This window comes from Lactuca virosa, chromosome 2 (assembly GCF_052849685.1).
Source record: "Lactuca virosa cultivar CGN04683 chromosome 2, Lactuca_virosa_CGN04683_v6, whole genome shotgun sequence".
Taxonomy (NCBI): Eukaryota; Viridiplantae; Streptophyta; class Magnoliopsida; order Asterales; family Asteraceae; genus Lactuca; species Lactuca virosa.
This window is the reverse complement of record NC_136427.1, coordinates 147311816-147328621: the sequence shown is the minus strand read 5'-3', so window position 1 is coordinate 147328621 and position 16806 is coordinate 147311816. Positions and strand designations below refer to the sequence as shown.

The 16806-nt window shown below is 36.8% G+C and overlaps 2 protein-coding genes across 2 annotated transcripts; both read left to right on the top strand.

The window, feature by feature from the left end:
- Nucleotides 1–10377: 10377 nt before the first annotated feature.
- LOC145159579 (putative aldo-keto reductase 5) lies at nt 10378–12062 on the top strand. The gene is made up of 5 exons (XM_079078584.1): nt 10378–10664; nt 10839–11039; nt 11130–11302; nt 11394–11496; nt 11567–12062. Exons 1-5 carry the CDS (start codon nt 10407–10409, stop codon nt 11900–11902), a joined length of 1071 nt encoding a protein of 356 aa, XP_078934710.1. The 5' UTR covers nt 10378–10406; the 3' UTR covers nt 11903–12062.
- A 1320-nt stretch (nt 12063–13382) lies between these two features.
- LOC145159578 (uncharacterized) lies at nt 13383–15145 on the top strand. The gene is made up of 3 exons (XM_079078582.1): nt 13383–13778; nt 13856–14325; nt 14399–15145. The coding sequence occupies exons 1-3, from the start codon at nt 13407–13409 to the stop codon at nt 15042–15044; spliced, it is 1488 nt and encodes a 495-aa protein (XP_078934708.1). The 5' UTR covers nt 13383–13406; the 3' UTR covers nt 15045–15145.
- Nucleotides 15146–16806: the final 1661 nt, after the last annotated feature.

Genomic DNA, 16806 nt, shown 5'->3' with positions numbered 1-16806 from the left:
AAAAGGTTTCTTATGTAGAAAGCCTTAAACACAATCTCATCAGTGTTGGTCAACTATGTAAGGCAGGCCATCGAGTTGAATTTGATGACCAATTTTGCTATGTAATGACAAACGATAGGAGCACGTGTCTGATCAAGTCCCGATCCAAAGGTACTATGTATCCTCTGGATGTGTCTCTGATCATAGGCAAACCGTAGTTATGCTTCCTATCCAAAGCAGTATCCGAAGTCAGCTGGCTATGACACCGCAAGCTAGCTCATCTCAACTTCAGATACATCAACAATTTGGTCACCGGAGAACTAGTCAGAGGTCTTCCAATCCTCAAGTTCAGCAATGATACTCTCTGTCCTACATGTGAATGTGGAAAGCAATCCAAAGCAAGTCACCCCATGGTGATTGACTCCTCAATTTCTGAACCACTGGAACTCTTGCACATTAATCTCTGCGGTCCATCTACCGTAGCCAGTCTTCATCACAAGAAATACATACTGGTTATAGTTGATGACTTCACACGGTTTACCTGGGTCTCTTTCTTAAGACTCAAATCAGAAACTCCGCAGATATTGATCAATTTTATCAAGGAAATTGAACTTCAGATCAAGTTACCAGTACGACGCATCCGAAGTGATAATGGAACCGAGTTTACTAACCATCTCATAAATGGTTTCTTTGTTTCAAAGGGCATCACTCACAACTTCTCAGCTCCATACACACTGTAACAAAATGGGGTAGTAGAGCGAAGGAACCGCACTCTAGTAGAAGCAGCCAGATCTATGCTCAACTTCGCACACCTTCCTCTCTACTTCTGGGTCGAAGCAGTGGCCACAGCTTGCTTTGTACAGAACCAAAGCATTGTGTGCAAACGTCTCAGCAAAACACCGTATGAGGGCCTTAACAACCGCAAGCCAAATGTCCGATTCTTCCATATATTTGGGTGTAGATGTTTCGTAATCAACAACAGAGATCATCTTAATAAATTCGCACCGAAGTCTGATGAAGGCATCTTCCTTGGCTACTCAAAAAACAAAGTTTCTTATAGGGTTCTCATTAGACGCACAAAGCTAATAATTGAAAGCTTCGATGTGAAATTTGATGACTATCACATCCGTAACACCGCTTTATCAACTGAAACCAAAGAAATCCTAGAAAGTGATATTCCTGCTTCTTCGGGTCCACTAAACCTAGTTGAAGTAAACTATGACGATCTCTTCGACCCTGTAGAAACAGCCAAGTTATCTGAAGTTCTTGTGTCCCCGGAAGCTCAGCAGCAGCATGCTGACGTATCTGGTCCTACACCGTCCGATGAGGCATCACTGAATACTTCCACCTCGCCGGTTGAGGGGGAAAACTCAACTCCGGACCATACAACAACCATCGAGGTTCTAGTACTAGAAGATGCAGCTCCAATCCCTATCCGCAGAGATTTTCAACCATCAAACGTTTCTTCGAACTCAGATGATGAAAACACAGAGAACATTGACACAAGAACAGACTCGAGGATTATCACACTCGCATCTGCAATCCAAGGGGAACCTTCTCAGGTTTAAGGGGAACTCCCGTCTGCATTCCAGGGGGAACCTTCACCGTCTGCCCAAGAAAACTCTGATCCCACCTTTCCAGTTCAAGACAATTCAGCAGGATGTTCTCAAGTCCAGGGGGAACTGCCATCTCCAACCGCAGAGTCTTCCGATATTGAAGACATTCCCTCTACCACAGCTGCTGATCATCTGCAACCCCGTCTACACGTATGGACGAAGGACCAACCACCAGGTCAAATCATCAGCAACCCATCAGCAGGTATCCAGACTCGATCTTCCAAGGATTTATCTGATCACTGTCACTACGCAACGTTTATGTCCTCGGTCGAGCCCAGAATGATTAGAGAAGCATTACTAGAACCAGACTGGATATCCGCAATGCAAGAAGAGCTAGAAGAATTCAAAAGAAAAAAAGTATGGCAGCTCGTTCCGAAGCCGCAAGGTCACACTATTGTTGGTACTAGATGGGTGTATAAGAATAAGTTGGATGAATCCGGTGCGGTCGTCAGAAACAAGGCAAGGCTAGTTGCCAAGGGATATAGTCAACTTGAAGGTATTGACTATGATGAAACGTATGCTTCGGTGGCACGAATGGAAGCCATCCGAATCTTCTTAGCATACGCAGCTCACAAGAACATCAAGGTACATCAAATGGACGTGAATAGTGCTTTTCTCAACGGTGAATTAAAAGAGGAGTTTTATCTTCAGCAACCTCCGGGCTTTGAAAGTCTTGAATTCCCAGACCACTGCTACAAGCTTAAAAAAGCAGTCTACGGTCTAAAGCAAGCCCCAAGAGCGTGGTACGAGACTCTCTCTGAATTTCTTGTCTCGTCCGGATACAAAAGAGGAGTGATTGATCCCACTTTATTTAGAAAAGCAAATGGTAATCACCTTATGCTTGTACAAATATATGTGGATGATATCATCTTCAGATCAACTGGTCAAAACATGGTGGATGAATTTGCTAAGCTCAGGACCAACAAGTTCCAAATGAGCATGAATAGAGAGATTAACTTCTTTCTAGGTCTTCAAGTGAAACAAGTCCCTAAAGGGATATTCATCCATCAGGAGAAATACACCACTGAACTGTTAAAGAAATATTCAATGGACAACTGTTCTTCGGCTAAGGTCCCCATGGCCTTCGGATATAAGATATCTGCTGATCCCTCAGGCGAATCAGTGGATCACAAGACTTATAGAGGTATAATTGGCTCTTTGATGTACCTCACCGCAACCCGACCAGACATTGTCTTTGCAACAGTTGTATGCGCAAGATACCAGGCTGACCCAAAAGTGTCACACATGACCGCAGCCAAGCAGATTCTAAGATACTTAAATGGTAGCAAGACTTTTGGCTTATGGTACCCCGCATGGAATGACTTCAGCCTACAAGCATTCACTGATGTGGATCATGCCGGATGCAGACTAGATCGAAAAAGCACCTCCGGTGGATGTCAATTCCTGTGTGGAAGACTCGTCAGCTGGTCATCAAGAAAACAAAATTGTGTATCACTGTCTACCGCAGAAGCTGAATATGTGGCCGTAGCCAGCTGTTGTTCACAAGTCTTATGGATTAAAACACAACTTATGGACTACGGATACAGAATGCTGCGGATACCAATTTATTGTGACTCTGAGAGTGCTATAGCTATTTCTCACAATCCAATTCAGCACTCTAAGACAAAGCATATTGAACTACGGTATCACTTCATCAAAGACCACATCCTGAAAGGTAACATTGAACTAATTTTTGTCCATACTCATGAAGAGATTGTTGGTGTATTCACAAAGGCACTTGACTCTACAAAACTCAACAGTTTCTTACAAATGTTAGGAATGATGAATCCGGACCCACAATTCTTTTTGAATTGATAGGTACCGCAGACCATCCTTGGTCTCTGTTGCGGTCCTAGTTGAAGTTATTTATGATAGATAGTTTTGGTATATCCTGTGTACCGCAATATACACTATGTACCGCAACTATATATCATATTTATCTTTCAATGGTCCTTATTGTTTGTTGTTACTAATTTTTGTTCAAGTGTTCTCCTCAGTTCTTCTACTACAGTCATCCAACCATCCATCCGCAATGACAAAAAAAATTCATCCGTAATGTTAAAAGATCCATCCGCAATGAAGTCTCAATCCGCAATCACATTGAATGATTCCTCAACTGTTTCATTAATTCTTGAATCATGTTGTGCTATTTAATGATCCTTCATTAAATAAGAAAAACATTCAAAAAAAGCATTCATTGTGTAACATATCACTGTCCCATTCCTTTTTTTTTTGAATAAACCTTGTGTCAGACCTATTTTGGGTATGATGACAAAAAGAACAATTTTCCATATAAAATCCCTTTTTAAACCGTCTCTTCCTATTACCCTAAAACGTCAAATCCGTTACATCTTCCCCTTTTATACAACGGATTAACCCCTCACCACACGTGTGACATCCCCAAAATCTCAGCCAGAAAAGACCGGTTTTATTTATGCTTTTTAAAACATTTTCAGAGTAAATCTTTTCTTTTATTTAAAAGAATTGCTGAATTTGTTCCCAAAACAAAATATGATAAAATAAAGTTTATCAAAGCATTTCATCAAGAGATGCATATTCATATTATAACAATATTCGGGATGTCATGTTCCGATAAACAGACCAAAAGCATAAACAACAAAAGATAGACCATGCAACTGTTACATATAACAACTGGTCTAATAAACAACTCCATAATTCATCAATCTTATGCCCTTGCGCCGCTACCTGTAATACAAATAAACTGAGTGGGTCAGGCTTGGGAGCCTGGTGAGCATATAGGGTTTTCAACCCGTAATAAATAATTATATTTAATTTCACCAACCAACAATAACCCGATTACCCATTCCCGTTATCCTCACTTTACGTCCCTAAAATAACCTCTATCTCAAGGGACCTAATCTAGGAATTTCATCGGGACGGACATTACTGCTAAGGGGTTTCCTCAAAAATAGATGTCCTAAAGGCAACCATGTGGGGGATAGAGTACACCGGTGAACACATCGTTCACAACACCTACAGGTTATGAACCTGCTAGTGTTCCACTGGACTGTCTAGAAGGAGTCCGTGGTCGTCATCCATACTCCGCTAGATGACTAGATCAACAGCAACATCGAGGCCTCTCATCTGTTTATCACACATCAACTATCTACCCATGTTCTACCCAACATATTAGTAGATAAAAATATATATTTTTATGCATAGTTTTAAAACCTGTATAGCATGTTCATTCAATATATATTCCACATAACAGATAAGGCACACACACATAACACATATTTCATAGAGAAGAAATTATATCTATGAGATAGAAGAAAGTGAATATTCATTCACACATATAACAACAAAATATACACATAACACGTATTTTGTATAAGATACTTCATAATTATGCGTTAGAAGAAAGTAACTACACACTCACCTGATTAGAAGATAATCGGACAGCACTACGACTTGTAGAAGTAGTATTCTTCGGTAGTCCTGGAAGATCTTCACAAAAACCGAGCTTCTCGCGAGCAGAGCTTCGGCTCGAGAGTTGCACTTCTCGGGATCTTCGGGGCTTCAAAATTTGCTTCGGGGCTCGGGAATAATATCGGGGCTTCGGGATATGATTGGCACGTAAACCAAGGAAAAATTTAGAGAGAAAGGAAGAATATTGGTAAGGAAAATGGCTGATCTCGGTTTCTATTTATAGGGGCTGGAAACCCCGATTACGCTGGGCGTAACTTCAAGTACACTGGGCGTAATCTCGAAGTACGCTGGGCGTACTCGGTACGCTGGGCGTACTCGGTACGCTGGGCGTACTAAGCCTTACGCTGGGCGTACGCGACGTCATTGCATGCGTCACTTAGCAGTACTCGATTAGTGGCCAGGTATTCCTCCCGTTCTTCCGGTTTAAAGAATGAATAAAATAAAAAAAAAGAAAAATAAATAAATAAATAAAAATATTAATTATTTAAAAATCTTTGGAAATTCATATCTTCTTCATACGAACTCCGTTTTTGACGTTCTTTATATCTACGCGTAAGCGGGAACGTACTCTACAACTTTCGTTTAGACTTCGTCGGCTAATTTTGACATTAATTTTAATATTATTATTTTTAACAGACCGGGACAGGAAATCCGTTAAAAATTCATAACTTCTTCATCTGACGTCCGTTTTCGTCTGTCTTTTTACCGTTGTACTACTATTGACGAGACCTTCGATTCTCGTTTAGGTTGTGTCGGATAAAAATCACTCGATCTAAAATTCGAGTTTTTAGCTGTCTATTGCTAAGCTGAAACTTAGAAAAATCATAACTTCCTCATACGAAGTCAGATTTGGGCGTTCTTTTTATACATACTCTCGGTTTAACGAAAACTACGACTTTCATTTAGATCACCAAGGTTAAAAGTAGTTTATCAAAAACTCACTTTTTACGTCATTCGGCGTCGTGCCGGTTTTGTCGCGAAACTTCGACAGGTCATAACTTCTTCGTTATAACTCAGATTTCGGTATTCTTTATATATCCGAAATCCTTGTCACGACCACTACAACTTTCTTAATAGATATCAGATTTATCTAATATTTATTTTCGACGCTCATTTTTATTCTTAATTAATTAAATCCTAATAATTAAGCATAAAACACATAATTCACATAATAATCACATAATTCCTCTTCAGTTCTTCAAAATGAGTTACAAAGGTTGACCTAGAATATTACATCATCATTAATGCCTATCGTAGAAACACGGGCGTTACACTATGATCACTGATTACGTCGCGCACCGCACCTTAACGTTTCTGTCGGCGGCCGGGGATATGATATATAAGATCTCAAGTATTAGGAGATTTTATATTTGATTGTACTACATGATCTAGGAAATTAATACATGCATCTGGAAGTATTTATGCATTAAAATACATAATATACATGTACTTAGGTTTTTATAAAAATACATAGCATATAAAGACATATGTACATGTATTTGGGTATTTTTAATTATTCATATCATATATACACATCATATTCTTGTGATATATAAACAGGTCTGGAAGTTTAATTTATAACCATGCACATGCAAATGTTCTTATAAGTTATTATTTCGTCGTCTTAATTTGTTAACTAACAAATCCGATTTCTAAATAGGATATTTCGTACGTGACTGTTGATTGTGTTGAACGTGATAATTCCAAAAATGTACACATAATGAAGTTATGATACCCTTATCCGTATTAAATCAACAATTAAAGTTTCGCGTTTAAATGGTTACAATTCAATGGTTTTTGCGAATTTTATTTTGCTTCGAGTTAAAAATATCGTAAGAATGAATTTAAATAATAGACCATAGTATGAGTTCAAAAACATGATAAAAAATAGTTAACGAGTTGTGTAACTAACCCCACGAATCGAATAAGTTTATGCTTTAAGATTCGATTTTTGAGTTTTTTTTGGGCAAAATGAGTTAGCTTCAAAATCAAGTTCTTGATCTAATTATGATCGACGGAAAATTTTCTAGAGTTGAAAATTCATTATTTAAGGCACGAAACGTTTTAAGTTTTGAAATTTTACATTTTTAGCCGGTTTGTTTTTCGTTATTTTCGAAGCCTATAACTTTTGGATACGAAACACATGTGGGTTCCATTTGTTACAAAATTCTCATGATCGTCACTTTATAGTGGATGACATGAGTTCCAAGATTGTTATTTCTAAGACAAAAGATGTTTTATTACAAAAAAAAAAGAGTTAGGAATTTTAAAAGTTACACAAATACATCTAAATCAGGAACCATTAAGAAGCACTGTATACTTTTTATGAGTAATAAAATGGAAAACATGAATTAAAAAAAAAAAAAAACACACACACAAGTGAACTAAAAACCTTGAACCTTAAGTTATGATTAAGACAAATTCACTAAAAAAATAAAAACAAAAGAAAATATGGCTGAAATAGTTGAGTTTAATGGTTTTTAATTCCTATGTCACAAGTTCAAATATTTACTTAAGACTAGTTAAATGTTATTTTGTAATTTTCAACTTTCAAATTTAAGAAAAAAAGTGTTTAAATATGATTTGAACCTAGAACGTCTAGCTTAATAAGGCATCTCATCTTATCAATTTCAAGTAGAACGATGTATTTGCTTATATTTAATTAGAAAAATCAGAATTTAGAATTTTGAGTTTTTAAATGTTATATGTGATTTTTTTTTCTAAAAATTTGCATTTTCATTGTTACTCGCAAATGTGGATGTATTCCCCAGCTGTTATAATTTATGATGTTTTTTAATAAAGTATATTTTGCTTAAAAAAACAACATTAGGAATTAACATCATCTTAAAACTAAAAAAAATAGACAGGTAAATATAAATATAACTTCAAGAGGTCAATTTAATGAATAACTTATATTTAATGAGTTGAATAATCTATAATTTATAATTATATATAAATGAGGAATTTGTTAATTTAACCAAAAACGTGAATTATTTTATCGAAAATAACCAAAAATTAGCAAATTACACAAAGTATGACATCGCAAGTGCTTAAGGACCATTTATGATTTCTTTAGTTCATCTGCAGATGTACACCCCGTTAATGCATGTATATACATCAACAACTTGTATATTTGTAAATGGATAATGACTTGATATGGTAAGATGCTTTTTGAAATGTACACATTTAGTCATTATTCTTTTTTTTATTGTAAAATAAACCCTTATATTTTATTTTTTGTAACAATACAATCCTTGTGACCGGCTATACCCGGTATACCGGTCATATACGAATTTTCTTTTAGGGAAAAATGACTTGATAGGGTAAGATACTTTTTGAATTGTACACATTTAGTCTTTATTCTTTTTTTTTGTAAAATAAACCCTTATACTTTATTAATATGTACACATTAGGTCATTTTCACCGGATTCTATAGATTTTGCTGATGTGGAAGCACAAGTGGCACTAAATAGCAATTAATTAGCCTAGTCACCGGAGGTGGGTGATCCTCCAGCAACAAGAAAAGGGCGGCGACCCTTCTATTTCTCGTTTCTCTTCCTTCCGGTCGAACAACAACATCTAAACACCCTTTACCTGTTGTGTTTCTCCGATCTGTCTCTCTTTGCCTCCATCTTTGAGATATGTTGCCAGAAAAAGACGAAAGAATCGACGAGGGGGCTACCAGAGCAGCTCCTCGCCGCCAACTACCGTCTCTACTTCCTCCTGCCTCCCCCTTCGACCTTGTTGTTTTTGCCATCATTCCTCCTTGCTACCAGTGATGTGTAGGAACACACAAAGGAGTCGCCGGAGATCGGGGTTCTCCCTCTTTTTCATGATGAATAAAAGTTGGAAAAATCTCGTTGTGGATATGTGGATGCCACCTGGGTATTTCATTTCAACAAAATAAAAGAAAGGGAAAATGACTTGATAGGGTAAGATACTTTTTGAAATGTACACATTTAGTCCTTATTCTTTTTTTTGTAAAATAAACCCTTCCACATCAGCAAAACCTGTAGAATCCGGTGAAAAGGACCTAATGTGTACATATTAATAAAGTATAAGGGTTTATTTTACAAAAAAAAATAAGGACTAAATGTATACATTTCAAAAAGTATCTTACCCTTTCAAGTCATTATCCCATTTGCAAATGGAACCCCATATGTGATTTTGTCCTGGACCATCTCCGATTTCCATATCTAGAGTATAAATACTTTTTTTTTCTTTGAAAACCCTTATTTTTGTAGTCAAAAAGTTGGGAAAACTCCCTCATTCTCTATGATTTTATGTTTATAAATTACTTATAAATCGAATTTGTTTTCGGATTAATTTTCTAGCTTTGGTGTAAATGGATTGATCTAAACATACGACATTAAGTTCTTGCAAACGTATTTTCAAATTAATTAATGTTTGGTTATTAAATTTTGACAAGATCAATTTCAAAAATGTTATGAACCTAAATATCATGATGACTTTACATAAACCTTGTTTGCTAAATGTGTCAACAAATTTGTTTAATTAAGAACTAGGAACCTTGTAATCTCAACCTATTTAACTCAAAATATCACATAAATTTTTATATATTTCACGTAACTTAAACTTATCATATTTAACATAAACATATTATACAAATTCGATTTAAAAGTACTTTATAAACATAAAATCATAGAGAATAAGAGGGTTTTTCAAATTTTGTAACTACAAATATGATAGAGTTTTCTTAACTTTGTAACTACAAAAATAAGGTTTTAAGAGGTTGTATATCCGCAGATGATATGAAGAAATCAAATATGGTCCTTAAATACATGCAATTTTAGTGGCTAGTTAGTATAATTTGCTAATTTTTTTGTTATTCTCATTAATAAATAAAATTTTTTTTTGCCACATGTCATTTTCTAGTAAGTTTTGACATTTGTCAATTTGTGATAATTTTTAAATAAATAATATCCACATGTCAATTTATGGTTTTTTCTAAATTTTAAAATTAAAAAGCAAAGTATCAAATTTAATAAATATTATATTAAATTGCAATTAATATGTTTTTTTATTTTTTATTTCAAAATTTTATTTTAAAAAATATTTATTATTTACATTTTAATATTTTATTTTTTTTAATAAACTCGTATAATACACAGATTTTACACCTAATTTTCTATAAAATGATTATTATTTTTTATTTTATTTTATTTTATTATTATTATTTTTTTTGGCTAAATTATCAAATTTCCCTGTATAAATTAAATGCGTAGGCACTTGCGTCTATCTATCGTCATCGCCCGTCCTAGTTTGACTTTAGATAACTCCGCATGGAGACCCTACCAACTAAAATCCCCACTTCACAGTCCCTATATAAAGTAATCTGCCATGGCTTTCTTCAATCAATCCATAGAAGAAGATCAAAGTTCGAAAATGACAGGAGTTCGAAGAATCAAACTGGGTTCACAGGGTTTAGAGGTATCCGCTGTCGGTTTAGGTTGTATGGGCATGTCCGCTTTCTATGGAGACCCCAAGCCCGAACCAGACATGATCAAGCTCATCCACCACGCCATTAACGCCGGCGTTACCTTTCTCGACACCTCCGACATCTACGGCCCTGAAACCAACGAGATCCTTATCGGCAAGGTAACAACCATTCTTCAACTATTACAAGCTTATATATTAATATATTATATCTTACTTTGACCAATTGTCCTACGATTAGTATTATGATCTTAGAGAACAGGGGCCTTTTGACTCTTTTCATGTTTCGAATTAGTCAACTTACTGTTCTTAAGTATTGTTTCTTGCTAACTACAGGCTTTGAAGGGAGGGGTGAGGGAGAAAGTGGAGCTCGCAACCAAATTTGGGATCAAATTCGATAGTGCTGCGATGGAGGTCTGTGGAGATCCGTCCTATGTAAAGTATGCTTGTGACGCTAGCTTTAAGAGACTCGGTGTCGATTGTATCGATCTGTATTATCAGCACAGAATCGACAAGCGTGTGCCTATCGAAATCACAGTTGGTTTCCTCCTCTTCACAATCCTTCTCTTTCAGTCGTTAAATTCATCATCCATTCATATTGATCTCAAATCTTTTTATTATTCTTAGATGGGAGCAATGAAGGAGCTAGTGGAAGAAGGAAAGATTAAATACGTTGGATTATCAGAAGCATCCGCATCAACCATCAGAAGAGCTCATGCTGTGCACCCAATAACAGCCATACAACTGGAATGGTCCTTGTGGTCAAGAGATGTTGAAGAAGATATTATTCCTACTTGCAGGTTAGCTTTCTTTTTCTATCCATTTTCTAATTCATCAATAACCATGAATCCAAAATCCGAACTTTAAGCTCTTTATATCATACTTTATCAGAGAACTGGGGATTGGGATTGTTGCATACAGTCCTCTTGGACGTGGGTTCTTCTCATCTGGCCCAAAGATGCTCGAGAACTTGGATGCTAGCGACTTCCGGAAGGTCTGTTAGTTACCCTTTTTCGTTATATTCTCCATTATATACTTCATGTTTTAACACTTTCTTTTTTTAGTATATGCCGAGGTTCCAAGCTGAAAATCTTGAGCACAACACGAAAATGTTCGAGAGGGTGAATGAGATGGCGACAAAGAAGGGGTGCACCCCATCGCAGCTATCATTGGCTTGGGTTCACCACCAGGGAAATGATGTGGTGCCAATTCCAGGAACTACAAAGATTGAGAATCTTGAACAGAACATTGGAGCTTTATCTGTGAAGCTAACACCAGAAGATATGGCTGAACTTGAAGCCATTGCTTCAGCTGATTCGGTGAAGGGGGACAGATCTGGTGCTGGTATTCCAACATATCAGGATTCCGACACTCCTCCATTGTCATCTTGGAAAGCTTAATCGATGTTGCAAATCTGTTGTATGTGGTTTGCCATTGCTTGTTTTCATATAAGGACCCTGTTTCGTGTTCTATTATTTGGTTAAACTCGATCAGGCGTGTAGATGTAAGCATTTGAGTTTTGAGTAAAATGTCACTGTGACCCAACCATCTTTTTAGTTATGGTTTAAATGGTCCCTATTGTTTTTTTTTTCGCACTTAAGAGGAACCAAGACTTAGAAAATAGTTTTTAAAGCCATTTTGTTCAAAGTGGAAGGGTTGAGCCGGTTAACATTATCCTACTCAGCATATTAGGTACACACGCCATCGAAATTAATCCACCTAAGCTGCCATGTAACCTGCTCGTTTACTGAGCTTGCCCTACAAGACACATTATATAAAAACCCTCACTGTCTTCTTCCCCTTTTTGTCGTATTTTTTGTCTGCAAAATCACGTTGTCATGGCGGTTTACATGAAGATCAATCTTCACTTTGCTGGGTTTTTTACAAGGTACCCCAAAATTAGTTATACGGACGGAGCAGAACAAAGGTTCGAAGATGTTGATTTTGTTGGAATGGACAGGAACGAGTTTGTTAACTTCGTACAAAGATTTGCAAATGAAATGTGTGTAAATGTTTTTTATTGCATGCCTGGAAAAGACTTTCCTGATGGATTGAGGATCTTGGCTAGTGAAATAGACTACCAGGACTTCATCGAAGCTGGGTATGCTGCTGGTTGTGTCGTGGATGTATACATGGATCATCTAGGTGTGAATGTCCAACAGTGGATTATTGATGAGCAAGTTGATGAGAGCGTTGTGGAAGACAATCATTATGATGGATTTGTGCAGAATGGCCCGGAGGAACTGCAAGGTAATGTACACGATGACCTTGAACACGTAGATTGCAATCCAATGAATAAGACCATTAACGATGAGTTTTTGAGCAAGCTATGCCCAAAAGTGCAGTCAACTCCAAATAGTCCACCTCATGAGGATCCATATCTTCAAATGGAAGAAAATGAGGTAAATATTGAAGAGGTTACTAGATACAATGAAAATGTGTATTGGAAAAAACAAAAACCTGTGTTAGGAATGCGATTTCATAGTCCAAAACAGTTAAAGCTTATGTTATGTAATTATGCTGTTGCTAATGGGTATCAGTTGTGCTACAAAAAAAATGACAGTAGAAGACTATTAGTTAAATGTTGTTCTGGGCAGTGTAAGTTTAGGCTATGGGCTTCATGGATGAGTGAAGAAAATTCTTTCCAGATTAAGTCCCTTATAGATGAGCATAATTGTGCTAGAAATTTTAAACTTGGATCAATTGTTAGCTATGCTTGGATTGGTAGCCATTTTACAACCGAGTTCTTACAAAAATAGAAAATGAGTGTTAGGATGCTTAGGGAAGAGGTGAAACAGGCTTTTGGTATAGATGTAAGTATGGGTCAGTGCAGGAGAGCAAAAAAGCATGCTATTGAGCTAATTGAAGGCACATTGGTTGAGCACTATTCAAAGCTTTGGTCATATGGTGAGGAGATATGGTGAGGAGATAAGAAGATCAAACCCAAGATCAACTGTGAAAATTGATGTCAATACTATGCCTGATGGGAAAAATTATTTTAGTAAGTTTTATGTATGTTTTGAGGGACTAAAGCAAGGGTGGAGGGGCAGTTGTAGAAGAGTAATTAACCTGGATGGCTGTTTCCTTAAGGGGCTATGTACTGGAGAGTTAATAACTGTTGTTAGAAGGGATGCTAATAATCATATATTTCCAATTGCATGGGCAGTTGTGTGTGTTGAAAACAAAGAGAATTGGAAATGGTTTTTGGAAAATTTAAAAGATGACTTAGGAATGGACAATGGTTTTGGAATTGCATTGATGTCAGATCAGCATAAGGTATGTTTCTTAGTTGTATTTTATTTATTAATGAAAGTTGCCTATACTATTTCACAAATTAAATTGTTAATGTGAAGGGACTATTGGAAGCTGTGAAGGAGATTTTGCCTACTGTTGAACACAGACAGTGTGCAAGGCATGTTGTTGCCAACTTTAGGAAAAGATTCACCGGAGTAATGTATGAGAAGATGTTTTGGAAGGCATGCAAGGCATCTACTGAGCCTTTACACAATGCAGCAATGAAGGAAATACAATTTCTCAATCCTTCAGCCTTTGAGTATCTAACAGAAAAGAACCCACAATCATGGTGTAGAGCTTTTTTTCAGGAGGGCAAGATGTGTGATGCTGTAGAGAATGGGTTGTCGGAGAGCTTTAACAATGTTATAAGAGATGCAAGGAAGAAACCAATCATCACAATGCTTGAAGAGATTAGATTGTATGTTATGGAAAGGCAGTTTCATTTGAGCATGAAAGGCAGTTCATCGCCAGATTTTGAACCATGTCCATCAATTACATCCTTGTTGAATCAATTGAAAAAAGATCAAAGGTAAACTTAGTTTGTGTTTGTTAACATCATAGATAATACTAAACTTACACTAACTTTTAGACAATGTTATTAGATATTGGCAGGTTTTACCAACTGGTTTGAACCAATTTGAGACAAGAAACTTAGCAGAGTCTTATGTCGTTGACTTAGACAAGAAGACATGCTCTTGTAGAGTTTGGCAACTAAATGGGTATGGGTGTGTGCACTCAGTTGCAACTATTAGTTACCTAAACAGAGATGTCGGAAGTTATGTGGATCCCATGTTCTTTGGAGCTTTTTATAGAAATGCTTACAAGTATCCACTGAGAGGGATGAATGGCAGCAATATGTGGCCAAGTACCAATTTCATACCACCACTGCCACCTTTGAAAAGGAAAATGCCAGGCAGGCCTAAAGTCAATAGAAGGAAGGACCCAAGAGAAAAGACTACTAGACACACCATGTCAAAGGTTGGGAAGAAAATTCTATGTAGTGTGTGTAAACAAGTTGGTCACAACAAGGCTACATGTCCTAAAGTTGAGAAGCCCAAAAAACTCAAGGTGAAGAGAAAGAGATCAACTACTAAAGGTGGTAATGAAGAGGAAGGAAGTGGTTCAAAAACAACAGTTGCACGTAAACGGAAGCAATCAGAGAGGATTATAAAGAAAAAATTGGCAAAAAGGGTTGAAGAGAAAAATGGAGAAGGAAATTTTGGTGATAATCCAATGAATATTGAATAGACATAACTATTATTTGGTAGTGTGTTAAGACTAGGTTGGTTGTTTGATGTGTTATTTAACTTTGTTTCGTAGTAGTATTATTGTGGTATGTGTTTGTTGAATGTTTTTTTATGTACACTAGTAACACAAACAAAACGATGACACACAATAGCAGGGCACTTTCATTTATTTAATAGGAAAGGGATTACAAATCCATTACATAACCATTACAAATACATTGGTAAACATGAAAGGAAACCATATTAGAAATAACCATAACTTCATCTTAATAGGAAAGGAAACCATATTTAATACGAAAGGGATTACAAACCCATTACATACCCATTACAACTTGTAGACTAATACCACAAAAAAACAGCCCAACTTAGAAACAACCATAACTTCATCTTTCTAACATCAGATTGAAGCTTCTTATTTGCCAGAACCAAATTTGTAACCAAAGTTGTGTCACCAGTCGTGTTCGTACTCTCCACTTCATCTGCCCAACATATGAAGCCATCACGAGGCCCCTACAATGGAAGTTATTATTTGTTATAGATTAAGTTACCAAACCCAGAAACAAATTATCAAAATCTAGGTCAACAGTTAACATGCAATTTACATTTACCTTTTTGGGGCAAGCATAAAAGAGTCGGCCAGGGTTGTATTTAGTAGTTGACGTTCGTAATATTGCTTCACATCCACACGAGCATTGAACCGATTTCATCGAACCCTTCATTTCAGTGAGGTCACTTGAACGGTAAGAAGAATAGGAGAGCAAAAGAAAGCTTATTAAGCCCACATATGTGTCTGAAACATGAGTATATGTAAGGGTAAATTGTGAAAGGACGAAATTACCCTCTTTCACACTAATTAACTGTAATTTCCATTAACTACTATTTTTCCATTAAATAAACCTGGTTACAAAGTTACTTTATACAAAATTGCCTATGCTTAGACATGTCTTCAATCACCTTCGCCAAAACAAACACATAAACCATAATACACAACATTATACTACCAAAAGAAGACACATTCATACCTAATCAACACAAACACTACAAACCACCAACATAAACACCAACAAATCAGGGGTTCACGATACGAAGAAACTTCTCCACCATAAAACCAAAAGTCACAATCACAAGTCCAATCACCAATACAGTCAACGAAGTCACCTTTTTCTCCGTATGCTCAATCCGACGATGCAATGCGAGTGACTCAACCCTGCTTAACACCAAATCTCGACCCATTTCTTCTTTCAAACGGGCGACTTCCATTTTCTGCTCTGCAATTTCTGCTCCACAATCACAATAAATCGTATGCAAATCGCCGAAGTTGAGACGGTCTCGTGAATTTATAGATATTGAATCCGGTGAAAGTGGTGGTGGGGTCGCCATCGTGACTCACGTGAAAGCGAAGTATCGAGGTTATGTCGGATTGTCGGTAACCTTTAGTGGAAAAGGGTATTGAAGATTTAGGGTTTCATCTAATAAGCCACTGCTTTTATGGACTGATGGGTCCACAGTGACCCTTAGGCCCCAAGCAAGGAACCGGTCACAACTCAGTGACATGTACATGAGTTAACTCAGACTCAACTCACTTGCTGACTATGCTTATTACGTGTATGGTTTACCTGTTAAAACAGGTAACTGGACCAATTTAGCCGGTAAAGTAAAACTTGGTTCCTCTCAAGTGCGAAAAAAAAACAATAGGGACCATTTAAACCATAACTAGAAAGATGGTTGGGTCACAGTGACATTTACCCTACAATAAATGAAGG

Bases quoted from the DNA above. Each gene is read 5' to 3' on its own strand.
- LOC145159579 (XM_079078584.1), top strand. From the start codon at position 10,407: ATGGCTTTCTTCAATCAATCCATAGAAGAAGATCAAAGTTCGAAAATG. The intron at 11,303-11,393 runs GTTAGCTTTCTT...ATACTTTATCAG, and splicing joins GATATTATTCCTACTTGCAG to AGAACTGGGGATTGGGATTG. The intron at 11,497-11,566 runs GTCTGTTAGTTA...TTCTTTTTTTAG, and splicing joins ATGCTAGCGACTTCCGGAAG to TATATGCCGAGGTTCCAAGC.
- LOC145159578 (XM_079078582.1), top strand. From the start codon at position 13,407: ATGGTGAGGAGATATGGTGAGGAGATAAGAAGATCAAACCCAAGATCA. The intron at 13,779-13,855 runs GTATGTTTCTTA...GTTAATGTGAAG, and splicing joins TGATGTCAGATCAGCATAAG to GGACTATTGGAAGCTGTGAA. The intron at 14,326-14,398 runs GTAAACTTAGTT...CAATGTTATTAG, and splicing joins CAATTGAAAAAAGATCAAAG to ATATTGGCAGGTTTTACCAA.